This window comes from Pinus tabuliformis, chromosome 7 (genome assembly GCF_031772625.1).
Source record: "Pinus tabuliformis cultivar Carrire ecotype Pingquan chromosome 7, CPIR1, whole genome shotgun sequence".
Classification (NCBI taxonomy): Eukaryota; Viridiplantae; Streptophyta; class Pinopsida; order Pinales; family Pinaceae; genus Pinus; species Pinus tabuliformis.
In genome coordinates, this window is record NC_142293.1 from 626,213,148 (window position 1) to 626,231,054 (window position 17,907).

Sequence of the window (17,907 nt, forward strand, 5' to 3'; positions counted from 1 at the left end):
GGGAATGCTCTGACATGAAGTCCCGGTCAACGATGACTTTATGATTCAATACCGTCTGCATCATTCCAACTCTACCTCTGCCTGATCATTTTCCCTCTCTGATCCCATCCTCGACTGCTATCAGGTTCATAATCTTCTCTCTTTCACATACGATCCCTCTGTTTGTACATATGATAAAAAAAAAAATTAGGTTATAATCAGTATTTTTGCAAAAACTGTATTGCCCAATCCCACTGTTAGGATTCAGGATTAGTTTTTGTCATCCCAGGGCCTATCAATTCGTCTCATTTACGCCCAATGGAATTATTTGTTCTTCGCCTTCCCTCCATATCTCTGCACCTCGTCTTCCTTATACTTACTGCCTGCTGTGCCTCTCTGTTCCCCTGCTCGTTATGCTTGGACGCACAATACCAGTATTGCGAAAATACTAGTAAATGTGGGACTATGAATATAACGTATCCCTTCGGTGTAGGAAACCGCGGATGCGGTCACCCTAAGTTTCAGATCAACTGTGTGCAGAATTCAAGTCCAGTTATCGAGATTCATGGCCAGAGTTACACAATACTAAGTTTTTACACTCACGTGTTCATTATTGCCAAGGGAAAGAACTGCAACTTTTTTGATCATCTCGATAATAATATTCAGATACCGCTCTCAGAAAATGGAGACGACCTCTTCAAAATTTTGGGTAAAGAGAACAGGACTCTAGACGTGTACCGGTGTAATATATCATTTCAGGATGCATTAGACTCCATTGGTGAGCAGCAGCTCTGGAAATGTAATGCTACTGTCTATTACGATTTTTACAGCTCAGGTCATTCGTCGATCCCGGGATGTTCTATAGAACAAGTTGTTGTTGAGGTTGGAAAAACGCAATATGTTTCCACTGATACACAGAGAGATAACAGCTGCAACTCATGTGAAGCAAGTGGAGGAATATGCGGTTACAACATTTTGGACTCAACTTGGCCGTTCCTCTGCTATTGCAAGGGCGGCCCCCGTACTGACACATGCTCTGGCAATGGTATGTTTTATTTTATTTTTTTGCAAAATCTGTAGTCTAAACCCTGAAAGTTATGGAAATTAGGGTTATATTTTCAAAAAATCTAGTAAGGATTTTTGTAAATCCAAGTAAAAGTTGTTAAAATTCAATTTTAGGTGTTTTAGAAATTTTGATGGTGCCGAATCCATTTCTATTCTAAAAAATGATTCTAACAAAGTATTGGAAATTCAGGTTATATTGTGAAAAAATCCGGTAAGGATTTTTGTAAATCCAAGTAAAAGTTGTTAAAATTCAATTTTAGGTGTTTTAGGAGTTTTTGATGGTGCAAATCCATTTCCATTCTAAAAAAACACTGCCTCTACAAGATTTTTTGAAATTTTTTTGCCCAAATTCCAACCACTTTTGGCCATCCTCGGCTTCTCCATATAAGACTCTTTTCACAACTACTTGGGATTTACAAAACTACTTGGAACTTAGTTCCAAGTTCAGTGAAAATGAAAATGTAAAGATACTAGAAGTTCAGTTAAGAAAGTCAATAAGCTAATTGCCGTTCATATTTGTGAATCAGGAAAGAAGGGTACGAATGGCGTTGCAATAGGTAAAGATACTCTCTCAAGTATTTTCGCTGATCTGTTGATGGATATGGCTAGGTTTCTTGATTGCTAAAATCATTTTAACAACTCCAGGTGTTTCCGTTGGAGCTGCTGTATTGATCGCAGCAGGGCTATTAGTGTGTTTAACGTTATATACGAAGAGGACAAAGCCTGGTCGTCGCTGCTCTGTTTCGAAGGTGGAGGAATTCCTAAAGGAATATGCTGATCAAATGCCAACCAGATATTCGCTCTCACAAATCAAGAAGATCACAAACAACTTTGCAGAAAAATTGGGAGAAGGGGGTTTTGGTGTTGTGTATAAAGGAAAGCTTAGAAACGGCACTCTAGTGGCCGTTAAGCTTCTGGATAGACATCGGCACGGCGACAGTACCGACTTCATGAACGAAGTGGCCACCATTGGGCGGCTCCATCACGTCAATTTGGTTCGTCTGTTGGGGTATTGCTTTGAAAGCTTTACAAGCGCACTGGTATATGAATTCATGCCTAATGGGTCTCTCGAGAAATTTATATTCGCCGGAAAGGAGAAGGGGAGATTGTTAACGTGGGAAAATTTGTATTCAATAGCTTTGGGCGCTGCTCGTGGAATTGCATATTTACACCAAGATTGCGAGAAGCGCATCATACACTTCGACATCAAACCTCACAATATATTGCTGGATGCCGACTTCACACCAAAAGTTTCTGATTTTGGTCTCGCAAAACTTTGTGGGAAGGGAGACGACCATATCTCAATGACGGCCGCGAGAGGGACGCCGGGATATGTTGCGCCAGAGGTGTGTGATAGAGCTCTGGGTCCTGTTACAGATAAATCAGATGTCTATAGTTTTGGAATGCTTTTGTTAGAGATTGTCGGGGAAAGAAAGAACATCGATTGGAAGGTGAGCCATTCCAGTCAGTTTTACTTTCCGGAATGGGCTTTCAAGCTGCTTGAGAGAGGGGAGTTGGGAATGAGATTGAGAGGAGGAGAAGTGGAAGCAGAAGATGAGAAGGCAAGAAGAATGACTAAAGTCGGATTATGGTGCATCCAATACAACTACAAAGATCGCCCAAGTATGAGCAGCGTTGTTCAAATGCTAGAAGGAAATGGAGGCGACGTGGCCAATCCTCCTTTGCCCTCGAATTCCCCCTCAGCTGCACCTCAAAAACCCTTATGGTTCACTGCGGAAGAATCTTTACCCTCGAATTCCCCCTCAGCTGCACCTCAAAAACCCTTATGGTCCTCTTCCGCGGAAGAATCTTTGCCCTCGAATTCCCCCTCAGCTGCACCTCAAAAACCCTTATGGTCCTCCGCGGAAGAATCTTCTTCCATTGAAATTAGGTTGTAGATTTCGGAGTGACAGATTGGGTTATTTAACCCAGTCTTGGTTGACATCCAGAGAAATTTCATTTATGCAGGCCTAAATAGGTAGCTCAGTTTGGTTAGAAATTGTAATTATTTCGGCAGTGTGCAGTCCAGATTTAAAGTTTGAGTTGAGTTGACTCGGTGTAAGTCCAGTCTAGCTTAATAATATTAGTAGTTTGAGTTTACTTTCCATTGGGAAAAGTTGAATTTCGTAAATGTGGATCAAATTATCGTAGTATTGTAATTCATTGCAATGGTCAGGTTTTTGCGTCAATAATGAAAGAAAATAGCAACTCTTGTGTTTTGTGTGAAATTTATATTTTATTTTTTTTACTTTTCCAATAAATTTAAATTAAAATTAAAATCAAAATCAAAATTTCTCGCCCAATAACAAAAAAATAAAATAAAATTGAGTTATTTAAACCAATCTTTGTTGACATTCAGCGAAATTTCATTTGTGCTGGTCTACTAAAATGCGGTTAATGCTGGTGGAAGCCAGGGGTAAATTGGCTAATTGTGAAATTGGCGATAAATTTCCGAATTAAAACATATTTTTGTAAATCTCTTAATACCTTCTTTGGGACACAGTTTCTTCATAATATTGACCTGTGCTTTATACACAGTTTTCAATTATTTGTAAATATTTATGTTGTGATTTATACACCGTTTTTAATTATTTGTAATTTTCTATATAGTTTTCAATTATTTGCAAACATCTGTTTATTCATATGTTCTATGCATCGTTAACAAATTTGGCCGAATTTGCCAAGGAGTTCGAAAATTAGATGGGTTAGTAGTATATTAATAAGTAAATTCAAACATGATAGGGCATTTTTGCTTGACCACATACTCTATATTTAGAAAAGGTAAAAAAAGAAAGTTTTGTATTAAAAAGTTTGTAAAATGGGTAAATTTTAAATTTAAAAAATTGCAAAAAACTTTGAATCACATTATTTCTGATATTCTGAGAATTCTTCCGGAGGATATTGATTCCCAAGTGGCCGATCATCAAGAGTGTGGAATTCAAATCATTTTCACTGTTTAGCACAAAAAAATAATGGAGAAATGATTAGTTAGGTTGTTTTAATTCATAGTTGTAATTAGGAACGGGATTTTATTTTTTAGGAGGTTGTTTATCTCACTAATTAAATGTGCTTGCATAAGATATGTATTGTTTGATTTTTCATTTAATGAAAGCCAACGCTGTGTTTGTAATGGTGATTGGTGTGGCTACTAGGAAAAGAGCCATGTGTAAACCATCTGGAGAGGAAAAGATATCGTCATTCCTTCGATGTCTTCATTCCATTATGGCAGCGCCAAAGCAGGGGCAAGCGCTGGAGCTTTGGAGCACTTTTTTTAGGATATCCTTGACCTGAGAGCTTACAATTACGGGAAATCCTTATTCTGATGAGAGCTTACAATTACAGGAAATCCTTATTCCGATGTTGTCTGCTGTAGAGCATATGAGCTCGTTGGAAATGTTTAATGTCCAACCAATGATGTAGTGGGGATTAAGTCAAACAACTGCACTAATTATCCGGAGAAATCAGCCGCATGCCGCCTATAGAGTTCTTCAAGTTTTATTTTATGCAATTACAAAAACGGCCTGTTTTTGCACCACAATGATCTCTGTATTTTTTTTTTTCGGTGATTGATTTTATGGTAGAAGAAAGAAAGAAATTATTTTAATGTCCACGAGGTTAAAGATAGCCTATGGGACAGATTGCTTCGTCATCTGCTTGATGTATTCAGCTTTTTTTCTGTGAAGCTTCACAATAAATGCTTCTAGCTTCTCGACAAACCCCTCGCTAAATAGATTATCCCAAGAGCTAGCTGCCAGCATATTTGCATAACTTTCCCTGTTGTCTTTGAAGGCCTCACATTCTAAAATGAAATGTTTTTCTGTTTCCACTTTTCTGGAAGAAAAAAAATGCATACCCTTTCCTCCCACACTTCCTTTGGCCTTTTCCAACAACCTGTCTCACAACGGAGTTGATGAAAATTAGTTCTTAATTGAGCAATAAGAATTTTGGCTCTCCAAGAGATATTGGCCTCTATATATGCTTTTGGTATGATTATGAGTGAGATTAAACACTTCAATATAGTAATTTTTCTTTCTTCCTAGCTCCTTATTCCAAGTACGTTTGTGGAACTTTTCCATAACAAAATCTTTTGTCTCTTTGCTATTTATGGGACACTCGTTCAAGCAAATACCCCATTTACTAAACCATTTGTTATTTTGGTGCATCCAAGTGTTTTTGCTCTTGCACAATCTATTATTAAAGACAACCTTAGGCCATCTACCCTCTTCCATTTGCTCAATTTTTTTCAAATACCTTATGACTCGCACCATAGCAATTGCTTCAATAGGAGCAGTCCTTGTTTCACTTGACAAGATATCATAAGGAACTGCACTTTTAATCTTAAATTTGTTTGTAATCAAACGCTTCTGAATTTTCTCAATTTGTCTCCACTGCATGTTGGAGGTACTACTAGCCCACAGTTCACAACCATTGAGAATCACCGGAATCACTAGAAGCCCAAAAAGAGTTTGAGTGGTCTTTTAGTCCCATAACTCTGCCTCTCTGCACCTATTTTGAAAAGCATAAGATGCTTTCCAACCCCCCAAAGTTCTTTTCTTTCTACAACCATTCCAACTTAGATTTTTGTTGAAGTCAATTCCGAGGTACTTGTAATCCGCAACTTCTTCGAGAATGTGGCCTTCAAAGTAGAACTTATGCTGGTTATGTTTTATTTTCTTAGAGAAGACCACTACTTTTGTTTTGCTGATATTGACTTGCATCCCCACACTTCTACAAAAATTCTCAAGGGATAGTAAGTGCTCTTGCAAACCAAGAGCCGATTTAGCAATCAGAATAAGGTCATCTGTATACAAAAGAAGCCTTATAACAAGCTTTCACAAATAGATACCATCAACCCCTTGCGAATTTAACCACTTCTCAAGCTTGTTGATGTATAAACCAAAAAGGGTAGGAGACAGTGGGCAACCTTGCTTGACCCTGATATTGCTTCTAAAACTTTCAGAAATGCCTGTTGAAGTTCTAATTTTGACTTTCACCTCTTCATACAGCCTATGTACATCGGTCTCAAATGCTCAGGAACCCCAAGTTCCTCCATTCTCTGCAAGAGTTTATCCTTTGGAACTAAGTCAAACGCTTTTTTGAAATCAACAAAGCAACAAAAGACTTCTTCCTTTTTCTCCCAAAATTTTTCAATGATGTGCCTTAAAGTTATGCAATGATCAATTGTGGAATGTTTAGGTCTAAAACCTGCTTTCCCTTTAGCACACTTATCTTTTTCTTCTGCCCACTTGCTAATTTTGTTTTCTAGCATGCTTCCAAATAGCTTTGCAAACAAAGCATTTATCATGATGGCCCTATAATTGGAGGGATTATTGACGTCACCACTCTTGAAAAGAGGTATTGCCAGATTAGTTGTCCAATTTGTGGGGAGCCCTTATTGTATGATGTTGTTGAAGATTTTTGTAATGTGAGGTGCAAGAATCTTTGAGCCCCACTTTAGATATTTTGCTTGGAGTTTAGCTAAGTCTTTTGCTTTTCCAACACCCAACTTCTTGATACCCATCTCTACCTCTCGTACCATGAAGAGTTCAATATCCGTGTTGACCAAGGGGGGAGGGTCAACCTTGGGAACCTGCTCATAGAGTTGTCTTGCATAGTCAAACCATTTAGAAGCTGTAATATTATTTCCAATTTGTATCTTTTTCGGTTGGAGCTCCTTCCAAAATAATTTGGGATTATTTTTCCCAAGGAAGATTAGTTCTTCCCTCCTTGAAACCATGAAATTAGCCTTTTTCTTGCTTAATAATTGCTTGTAATATTTGAGCTTTATGTTATCCTTGTTTGACTCTTTCCACATTCTCCTTGCCTTTTTGCATTCCTTGTCAAGCCAAGCATTAACCGGAAAGAAATTTGTTTCAGAATTCTTAATTTTTTTTCTTTTGCACTTTGCAAGTGTGCATTGAATTAAATGTGTTAATTCATGACTATGAAGGCTGTGAATTGTAATTTTCTCCTTCTCAAAGAGACTCTCTAGCATCATTTTGTAAGTATTACAATTTTCTAGGGCCAAAAGAATTTTGCCCTATGGAAGATTTTGTTGGACATGCTGAATTTTTGACTCTAATTGTTTTTTTCCAATCCAAGAGAAACATAAATAAATTGGCTTGTGATCTGATTTCAAATCCCACAGCTGATCTCCAACCAAAACTTCTTCCATTTTCTCACACAAACCATGCGAGCAAATTACATAATCTACCACACTTGTTCCATTGTAAGTATTGCAAGTGAAAATACCGGACTTTTCTCATCTATTCAAGCCATTACAAATGACTAAATCAAAGGCCCCACATAGAGTAAGCAATTGTTCACCAAAGAGATTGCCCATCTATTCAAGCCATTACAAATGACTAAATCAAAGGCCCCACAGAGTAAGCAATTGTTCACCAAAGAGATTGCAGCTCTTGTCCTTTGAAATTCTTTCTTACTGATAATTACTTTCCTCTGTAAGCCAAATAGGGTCACAATCATCTTTACAACAAAGAATGTTAGCTTGCTCACTTGCAGTCCTAGCATTGAAATCACCCACTATAAGGACTTCACATAGCCGCGAATATGTTGCAATATCCGCTTTTAAAGCTGCAAATGGATCTTTGTGGTCAAGCCCTCTACATTTGTAGATTTTTGAAACTTGTGGTGCAAAATAGCATGCTGCAATTTTGATGTGGTTTCCATTTTTTGATATTTTAAACCAAATGAATTGCTTATTTGAGTCCTCTTTTTCTAACTGAATGAGACGACCTTCTTTCTCCCTTACTAAAACCATGACACCCCCATGCCCTTTGCTATTCCTTGCTGCCTTGTTCCATACTACCATCTTCCAGTGTCTTTCAAACAAAGGTGTCTTGCACCCTTCATGCTCATGTGTTTCTATGAGGCAACTTATGTTTCTATTTTCCGCAATAGGCCCTAACCCAAGTCTTCGTCTCCATGGGTAACTTCTGTAGTTCCAACAAAATAATTTTAAGGAAACCTGGGTATGACTTGATTGCTATTTATTTTGATATGCAAGACTCACATTTGAGTCTTTGTCCCTGTTTTCCCATACTGACCTTGCTTTCTGATTTCCTGTTGAAGAGTTTGTTGCCTCTTCTTTATTACCATCTTGCTGCTCTGTCTTGGAAGGAGATCCAAATTGCGCTATCACAACTTTGCCTTTATAAATCCATGCTCTCTTTCCTTCATCTCTTGCTGCCCAAACCTTTAAAATTTCCTCCCTTCTTTCCTCCTATTGTTTTCCAGTTAAATCTTCTTCTAGGAAAAAACGAGAACCCCTCAAGAGATGTTTCTTGCTTAGAATAATATATTTATCACACAAGCTAGGCATAATGACTTTTATGGGCCTGTCTCTCTCCCTGTTAAACTTACCCACCCTCCATGCTTGGCATATTTGTCCTTGCCATAGCAACTTGTTTTTCAAGAAGTCTCTTGCAAGGTCAAGAGTACATTGATTATGTTGCCACAATATTGGAGCGTTTAATGTATCTTTTGTTTTGGTTTTCTTCTTTGGGTGATAATGTTTGGGCGTCTTATGTGCATGTTTTCATGGATTTTTTAAAACGAATGATTTTTAAAATTATTTTTTATTATAGGAATATAAAATTCTTTTAAAAATGAGCAAAATTTTATTTTTTATATTTCTATGCTATTATGAATTTGTATGAATTTTTTAATTACTTTTCGAATGTAAAATGTATTTGAAAGGAATTATATTAGCTATTACACTAATATAAATATTTGTTTAAATGGGAGTTTAATTAATTAATTTTTTGTTGGTAATTATGAATGTAAAATGTATTTAAAAGATATTTTATAAATGAAATTTTAATATTATTTGGTACTATTAGTTTTTAAATGTTTATATTTATAAAAATATAATGATTGGTTTAAAATCAGAAATTTAAAGTTTGTTTGAATGGTGTAAACCGTTAAATGAAAAGTTGTTTATCTAGTTTTAAGGTTTCAAGTTTGTTTGAAAGGTGTAATAGCTGAACTGAAAAGTTATTTATCAAGTTTTTTAAATATAATATTTGTTAAATGTATTTTCTTAAAATATGGAATTTTTTACAAATTTATTAAAAAAGATAGACTATATTATATGATTTGAATTTTTTTCAAAAAATTATTATTGGAGTTTTGTTATATAGTTTTAATGAAACTGTATTGTGCAATTTCAATCATTAATTTTACAATTCCAATAATTTTTAAACATTTTAATTGTATTTTGAATAAAAACAACTAAAAAAAAATGTAATATAAATGTAAATTTATCTAATATATGCTAGTTTATCAAGTGAGTGTGAGGAATGATATTCTTCTCACCTAAATTCAGTTTCCCTAATAACATAAAGGAACTTTGTTGTAATTGGATCTAACATTATTGTATTAAAAATATAGAAAGAAGGGACAAATAAATTTAAAAAGAGATATCAAAAAGATTTTTAAAAATATGAAAATTAAAATATATATATATATATATATATATATATATATATATATATATATAAACTTAATCATTTACAAAAGTGTAAGTTAAAATTAAATATTATATTTAATGAATATTGGAATTTTTAGTTTTTTTAACAAATTATTATCAACCTCTTATTTTATAATTCTTGGTGAAATTTGCAATTGAATTTAATTACATATCTCAAATATTGATATTTTCAATTCCAATAACTCTTTTCAGTTTAACGTTTTTAATTCTCAAGAGTAATCATATCATAAGATTTGAATTTGGATAGAGATCAAAATAATTTATTATTTCAACCCTTTGAGCCAGACCCAATGAACTTTCAAGGTTAAATTGATTATATTAAATTTTTCAAAATTAATTTAAACTTTTTCTTTCTCCATTTTAAGAAATATGATGATGTATATCAAATTTTAAAAATAATGGTAAAATTGAAATCAATTTAGTATATCTTCACTATAATAGCAATAAATACATCGAAATTTCCATGTAACCATCTCCCTCCCTTTATCATCACATTTGAGAAGGGATACACTTTTTGTCTTTTTACATTGACTGGATACTTCATAGATGGTTCCATTTTCATGTTTGCAAATGGCCCTTCTGAAACTTTAGATAAACGTGAGATTCAAACACTATCCATAAGATACACATAAATACATAAGATTATGACACTTGGTTTCATATTCCAAGAGGTCTCTTGGATTTTTCATAACTCTTCATGTTCACTTGTGGCTTTTCGATTTCCACACAAGTGAATATTGCAATTTACATTGTCCCCTAAGGATCATGTTTCCAACATTCACCCCACCATGGACTCGCCTTAATCTGAAAGGCGTACATGAGTCCAAGAAGAGAACTAAAATATGAAGGTAAATAACAATCAATGCCTAGATATGATCTCTAAATCTAGTGGTTTAAGGAAGACCACAAACCAAATGGGGTAGCAAAAGTCGAATTCTTCTACTAGTGGTGGTTTAAGGAAGACCACAAACTAGAAAGGTAGTAGAAGTCAAAGTCTTCTATCAATGGTGGTTTAAGGCTAATCACCAAGTCTAGAACTTGGTTTGAAGCAATTCCTAGAACAATTCTTAATTTGGCTAGAAGTTTATGTCTTCTACTAAATGGAAGTGATTTCTTATAATGGTTTAAAGATAACCACAAACTATTGAAATAGTGGTTTGTAGATGACCATAAATTTGTGTATAGTAGGAGCAGTAAGTCTTCTACTAAGTGGTGGTTTAAGGAGGACCACAAACCAACTAGATGTTTTGGGATGACCACTCACCAAATTTTGTTAATGGAACATGAGTTTGTCTCTGGCTACATCTCAAACTCTGATTCTCGTTGAATCTATCCCTAGGATATAACTACTATCTCTTGTTCTAGAAATGGATCAAGCTCACTTGATATGACTTTGAAATTGGTAGCCGACTATCAATTCTCCCCTCATTAGATACAAGGTGAGAGGAAGTGCAAAAGAAAAGTATGTTATTTGTAGCTTAGATAAGAAGTAACTATACATTTGAAGGTCAACCACATCATATGAAACATGTCACTAATGTTGAGAGCTCTTTGAGAAGTTTATATAACTAATCTAGTATTTATGCATGGAAAGTTTCCATTCTTAGAAGACTATGTCGTGCCATTTTTGTAAATTGAGCCCTCATTGGTCATTTCAATGGTCTTTACCCATCTCCTCAAGCTATATATTATTACACTTTTCTCTTTGAATTAAGGGATGATACAAACCTTCTATTTTGTAATGGTCCATACTTCATGCAACCAAGAAAAATGTAGTTAAATTATTGGACTTTATATTTTGACTTGTAAGTGGATATTCACTTAGAAAATCTTAGGTGGGTTCAACTCTCTCATTTACCCCTTTATTGCTAGAGTGATGATACATTTTTAATTATATATATCAAATAACACACATATTCTTTTAACTCTCAATAAGTATAAAGCATCTAGCTTGTAAATCTCATCCTATAAACTCCATAGCCATTAATCCTTACATCAAACACCTTTCACTCTTAACTTCTATGTACCCTAGATCCCTATAACCCTTAACCACTAAGATTATATCACCATTTAACCCCTAATATCTTACACCAATCCCATAAGCAATATTAATGCATATAATCCCTAACCTCCATCCACTAAACCCTATAACCCATAACATAAACCCTAATCCTTATAACTCAAAACTTTATATCCAAGATAGTATAACCCTTAAGAACTGGTGTAAATAACTACAAAAACCTTTGATATTTAAAAGGATTAACCCACAACTTATTGATCACTTATTTTCCAAAATTTCCAATTTTCAATCAGTAGCAACTAAAAACCTTAGACCAAAAAATTCGCTGACCCATATCATATTAAAATATTATCTCTCTCTCTCCCTCACACACACACACACACACACACACACACACACACACACACACACACACACACATATATTCACGTATATATAATTGCATGTTATTTACACATTATAATTTGGTATATATACTTAGATTGTGTATTGGCATATTTACGTATACCCATCTCCTCTATGGCATACTTTCATAGTTGGTTGTAATTACTTGCATCCATTTAAATAGCCAATGTTTACCACATTGCCACTAAAACTTCTAAGCTCTATTCTACATTTTTGATACATAATCAAGCAAATTGTGAACCTTATTGCTCCCATAATTTCCTAATTGAATATGTTAGCCTTGACTTCTTGCAATAATAATACCTTGGAAATCATGTGATGGAGAGTCATGATGTGTTGGGATGAAACTAAGATGACTTGTATCCTTCTACCCCCTCCTCTCTTTCACATGTACTTGCACATACTCCCATTTCCAACTATCTACTATCTTCCCATGCATCCCTAACATCTTGTACTTAATTTTCCATATTTTAGAAGGCTATAAATATTACAATTTTCATTACCAAAAACTAATAAAAAATTGTAACACATATTTAAAAAATATTAATTTATATAAATTTTATATATTTTTTAAAGACCTGTAAATTTTAGAATTTTCATTACCATAAATGAATAAAATATGTAACACTACTTTTATAATATTATCAATATATATTTTAAATTTGCTTTAAGGATGTAAAGGTGACAAGAATGAGGGGATTAATAATTCTTGATATTGGGAGAAAAATAGTATCCAAATTTACATAGGGATTAGGACAAGTTATTATAACTAGGAAAAGGCTTACTCACCATGTAAGGGATATTGATTACAAAGGAGGAAGTTGACAACTTCTTTTTAAAATTGTTGGAGATTCTATAATCATCATAAAAGCCATGAATACTTTGTGACATTGAAGAGAAATAAGTTAACAAATATTATCATTTGGATAAAAAAGGATTACAACTTCCTTATGTATTCCTCCTATTTCTATGTCAAAAGGCACCTCAACTATGTGGTAGACAAGTGGGCTAACAAATCTCCAAACCTTGAGATTGGAATACTATTGAAAAATTGGGGTAGAACTACATGTTATATGCCATAGCTCTCAGTTCAAATTGATGGTTTCAAATCACATTTATTCTCTCGCAAGTGAGAAGATAGTTCATCATTCCATTTGCATTAGTTTGGGAAATTGAAGGATCCTTTGTATCCCTTAAGCATGTGTTCATTAATTTTAGTTTTGGTTATTGAAGGGTCCCATTATACTATGTGTTTCATCAATAGGGTAATGGAGTGTGTAGGTGTTAGAATTGGGCAGTTGCACATCCTACTTTTGGTGGGGATAACAACCTTGGTATGCCTATTAATTCTCTTGGACCTCCCATTAACATTGTCTATGAAAACTTAGGGCTCAACTACATCTGCAAAGATTTGTTCTAAGGGGAATTTTATAGCTTTTGGGGAAAAAACACCAACTTCTACAATTTATGTCTCCATTTGAAGATTCTTCACTCTCCATTCCCTTTCATAAACCTAGAATTTGTCCTTTTGGTTTAGGAACATCCTTTGATTGGTTTGATAATGTTTAGGTGAAGGAGTCTGGCCATATTAGACTAGCTCCCTCCCATCTCTTAGTCACTTCTTTTCATTTGCGGGATCTCTTTATTTTTCAACCCTTCTAGTTTTTCCATCCTTCATTTTGTATCTTCTTAATCCTAGAATCACTAGGAAACAATTGGGGAAGGTTAACTCAAAAAACTTGTGGGAAAATGAATAGAACAAGACATCAGTTCATCTTGAGGCTTCTCTAATTTATGGTAACTCTTACTGTTTCTTGTATTCAAATAGTTGTGTCTATGCTTATTTCGATTATTTTTAGAATTCATCCTTAGGTTCAGGAACTACTAAAACTTTTCTTGAAATTTTGTGGAAGTATATAAGTTTGTACTCCTTAACCTTGTTCAAGTTCTTTCTTCCTCTAAATATCTCAAAAAGGATTATCTTTAGAAGCCATATTCAAAAGAGTTTCTGCATTAGGGATTGAGGTCATCTATATTGGATAGAAAATCATCCCAACATGGACAAAAATGATATCAATGAATCCAATTTAAGAAGTTTCAAAGAGCTAATTCATTTTAATAAGAAGACTCTTTTGCAAGCCTACTCTAATATCAATGAATTGGAGCACCATTGTATCATGTTGCACATTGACATTGTGAATTTGTTGATTCAATAGAATCAAAGGATTGATTTATTGGAATTTGATAACTTGGTTATAAAATTAGCATCGAATCACAAGAAAGACGATATGTCATCAACCTCAAATGATCAAGTCAAGCATATTAGGCCACACACTCAATGAGGGAGAGGCTTGCTTCTATAAGGAATATAGGATAAGGTGCACACTTTTAATAATAATATTATAAGTTATAAAATTATTTTTGATTTGATCTGTCCTTCTTCATTATTCTCTAGAGATACTTCACCCCCAAACTTCATATCTATATAAGATAGCAAGAGTGATAAGAGCATCAAATAGGAGTTTTTATTATTATACCTTAATCAAAGGTCTACTAATTATACTTGTTTGCAATCCCATGGTTGGCTTGCATTTAATAGAACATCCATTGCATTGACTTGAGTAAGTATAGTAAGAAGAGACTTTTTTGGATTGGCGTGAATAAAGAACATGTGAGGAAGTGAAATTGAAGGAAACTATAAAGAGTTAAATATTTGGTAGGAAACCAAGACCATAAGAACAATAGGGTTGAGAGTTGCAATGATATGAGACAATGTTCGAGATTACTAATTAGTGAATTAAATGGCTTATGAGTATTTTTCCTTGGTGTTCTAAGTTTGATCTATGGGCATTTAAATGGTGACCAACTTGTCTAGAAGTTGTAACTTTGTTGAACTACTAATTATCATTGTTTTGAGTGGGTTTTATCATCCTTGGGTTCACACTATAAAATGGTTTTGTCCTATTATGGTTTTATTAGTTTTTTCACTTGTTATGTGTAGTGTTCCATAACCCATAGATCTAAAATGTAAATTAGGTTTACAAGTATTATAAATATAGTAAATTAGATTAGAGATACAAGTAAGTTGAGATATGTGAATATACACTTGTATTATGATAATAAGGGAGGTGTTGGCAACATAGTTTCGATTCATTTTGAGGAACCTCTTTGGTTAGCTTTGGTTATGCATCGAAGATTGCATGAGGACTTGCAAAGTGTCTGGTGTGGGGAAGAAATTGGACCTTCATTTTGAGGCCTTTAATATTATCATAAGTGTGTTTTTTTCCCTCTCTACTGCCTCTTATAACCTATTATCATTCCCATTTTGTCACAGTCATTTTCATTATGGTCATCACATGCTGATGAGGTTTGATGTTGTTAAATTCAATTCTTTTCCTTTATTTTTAACGAGTTATTAGATCTAGATCTTTCTTTTTCTAATGTGAGTTCCAAATCATGTAACCTAGTAAAGATCTAGTAACCCAAATTGTTAGTTGTCATATCTATGCACCCCTCGGGTGAAATATGCCACATGGTTTTTGTTGTTAGGTGGATCAATATGGATTAGTGTTGGTGGATCGAGATGGCTCCTAGGTTAGACAAGGAAGGCACCAACTCACAGTCAATGCTCAAACCAAATGCAGGGTGGAAATGCATACAACATAGCAACAATTGAATACTTAATTAACTTCGAGGTTTTAGCAAGTGGCATGGATATTTTCATGCACACCATGTCATGAAAATATCCTATGCAAACATATAAGTAGTTACCATGTCAAAGAGAGTTGTGTTTGTCAATGGTATTATGCTCTACTCTTGTTTTCGGATGTAAACAGTTAACAAGTTAAAATCCTCCTGAGCTATTCATGGTTTAATACACCTTGCCCTATATTATATAACCTCTATAAAAAGTAAAGGTAGGTCCGGATTGGTCAAGGAAGCAATCAATTTATGTATTGCAGAGTTGTTCAAATTCTCCAATATGAAGGCCATATGATGGTGTATATTGTAGTTTGATGATGGAGCATATGTGGATCTGTGTTGAGTCTCTGCATACTATCTTTATAATTGTAATGTGAACATGTGTATTCCTCTTTTAATATAAATGATGCTATTCTAAGTTATATCTCATAGAAAAGTACTTATACTATAGTTTTCCTTTGTAGCACAAGTCAGTAGGTAGGACCATCTACCTGGTTTGCTATGCAAATTCATTTATTTCTTAGTTAGATTAGCTAATTAGAAAAAATTGTATTTGTAATTATGTTCTACAAATCAATATTTTTATTCAGTGTCATTGTTAGTTCTTGAACTTTCATGTCCTTCATTGAAAAAGTGTGGATTCCCTATAGATGTTAGGCACTAAAGGTTGAAAAACGGAAGTTCTTTTTAAAGATTTGCAAAATTACTTGATGCATTTAATGCAAACAATGTTTTGTGTTCGGATCTTGTAAAGTGCTCTTATCAACATAATTCTAGTTATCCAACAAAACTTTAGCATTTTATTTTCTTCCTGATTGAATTTTATCTTATAATTGTAAAGTGTGGATCCCCTACAAAAGTTAGGAACTCAAAGTTGAAGACCATAAGTGCTTCTTAAGGAATCATAGAACCATTTAATGTCTCTGATGCTAAACAATAGACTATGATTGGAGTATACAAAGTTCTCTTGAAAACATAATCCTAGTGATCTAATAAACTTTTGTAGCCCTTTAATTTTTAGTCTTTTTGAATCTTATTGTAAGTAGGCTATCAAGCTCTGAGAGGGATCAAATCTCTTGATGTGTGAATCTCTTTTAGAGTGCAATATAATTTTTTTTATTGTTTATATTGCAATTTTTAATGTATAAATGGATTAAATTCCTTGAAAATCTCTTTGAGCACTTGGATTGTGTAGAATACACAACCTAAACTTACAATTGCAATAAATATTTTCTAGATTGCAAATGACTAAAAAATATACCTAAAAAGAGACCGAAATGATAATAGTGAGAGATTAAGAATAGTTGAATTAATTAAAACCCAATTTTTTTTAACGCATGTATTAATTTTATAATAAGAATTGAAATAATTACACATTTTTTTTTTTGCTTTATATATATATATATATAATACCTATAATTTACCTATATTAAAATATTTAAAAAAATATTAAAATTATATATATATATATATATATATATATATATATATATATATATATATATATATATATATATATATATATATATATATATATATATATATATATATATATATATATATATATATATATGACATTGTTTTTTCATTTTTATTTTAAAAGGGACATGTTAACTCAAAGTTAAGCAGGAAAAGAATTGCACATCTTGATCAAACTAAAAGGTAAAAATGTATCTTTAAAAACGGTAATATCTTTTAGAATATTGAAGATTTGTTTTTTAATGAAAAAATAATATTACTTTTAAATGGATAAATTTCGAAAATATATATATATATATATATATATATATATATATATATATATTTTTTTTTTTTTTTTTTTTCTAAAATAATAATTCATAACCATTAAATTTTAAATAATATTACTATTAATAATTTTGTTTTTAAACCCAACTTGCCATTAACCAATACTAACCAATACTAATCGTTCTTTAATTTTTGAATAAAAATTCTAATCATTAAAAATAAATGAAAATTTCCCTGATTTAATAGCCATCAGCCATCATTGAGCGAAAACATTTTGGGTGTGGTTTCACTGATACTGAAGTGAGGATGGTGATAAGAAATATATTTTTTTATATAAACTGTTTGATGATGACACCTTGACCTCCGCCTCCGTCATGCAAAATTCCAAGTACATCACCTGCCACTTTGAATTTAATTCCATGCCTTGAGCTTCCCTTTAGATGGCGTGATGACAATCACTATGTCAAAGAGAAGACCG

The 17,907-nt window shown here is 33.4% G+C and overlaps 1 protein-coding gene across 1 annotated transcript; it reads left to right on the forward strand.

The window, feature by feature from the left end:
• Positions 1-214: 214 nt before the first annotated feature.
• LOC149248996 (LEAF RUST 10 DISEASE-RESISTANCE LOCUS RECEPTOR-LIKE PROTEIN KINASE-like 2.4) lies at positions 215-3,042 on the forward strand. Its single transcript, XM_089451600.1, has 4 exons — positions 215-1,024; positions 1,235-1,255; positions 1,572-1,601; positions 1,690-3,042. Exons 1-4 carry the CDS (start codon positions 298-300, stop codon positions 2,940-2,942), a joined length of 2,031 nt encoding a protein of 676 aa, XP_089307726.1. The 5' UTR covers positions 215-297; the 3' UTR covers positions 2,943-3,042.
• Positions 3,043-17,907: the final 14,865 nt, after the last annotated feature.

Coding starts and splice junctions, on each gene's coding strand:
- LOC149248996 (XM_089451600.1), top strand. CDS start 298: ATGGAATTATTTGTTCTTCGCCTTCCCTCCATATCTCTGCACCTCGTC. Junction 1,025..1,234: donor TGACACATGCTCTGGCAATG/GTATGTTTTATT, acceptor TTGGAAATTCAG/GTTATATTGTGAAAAAATCC. Junction 1,602..1,689: donor TACGAATGGCGTTGCAATAG/GTAAAGATACTC, acceptor TAACAACTCCAG/GTGTTTCCGTTGGAGCTGCT.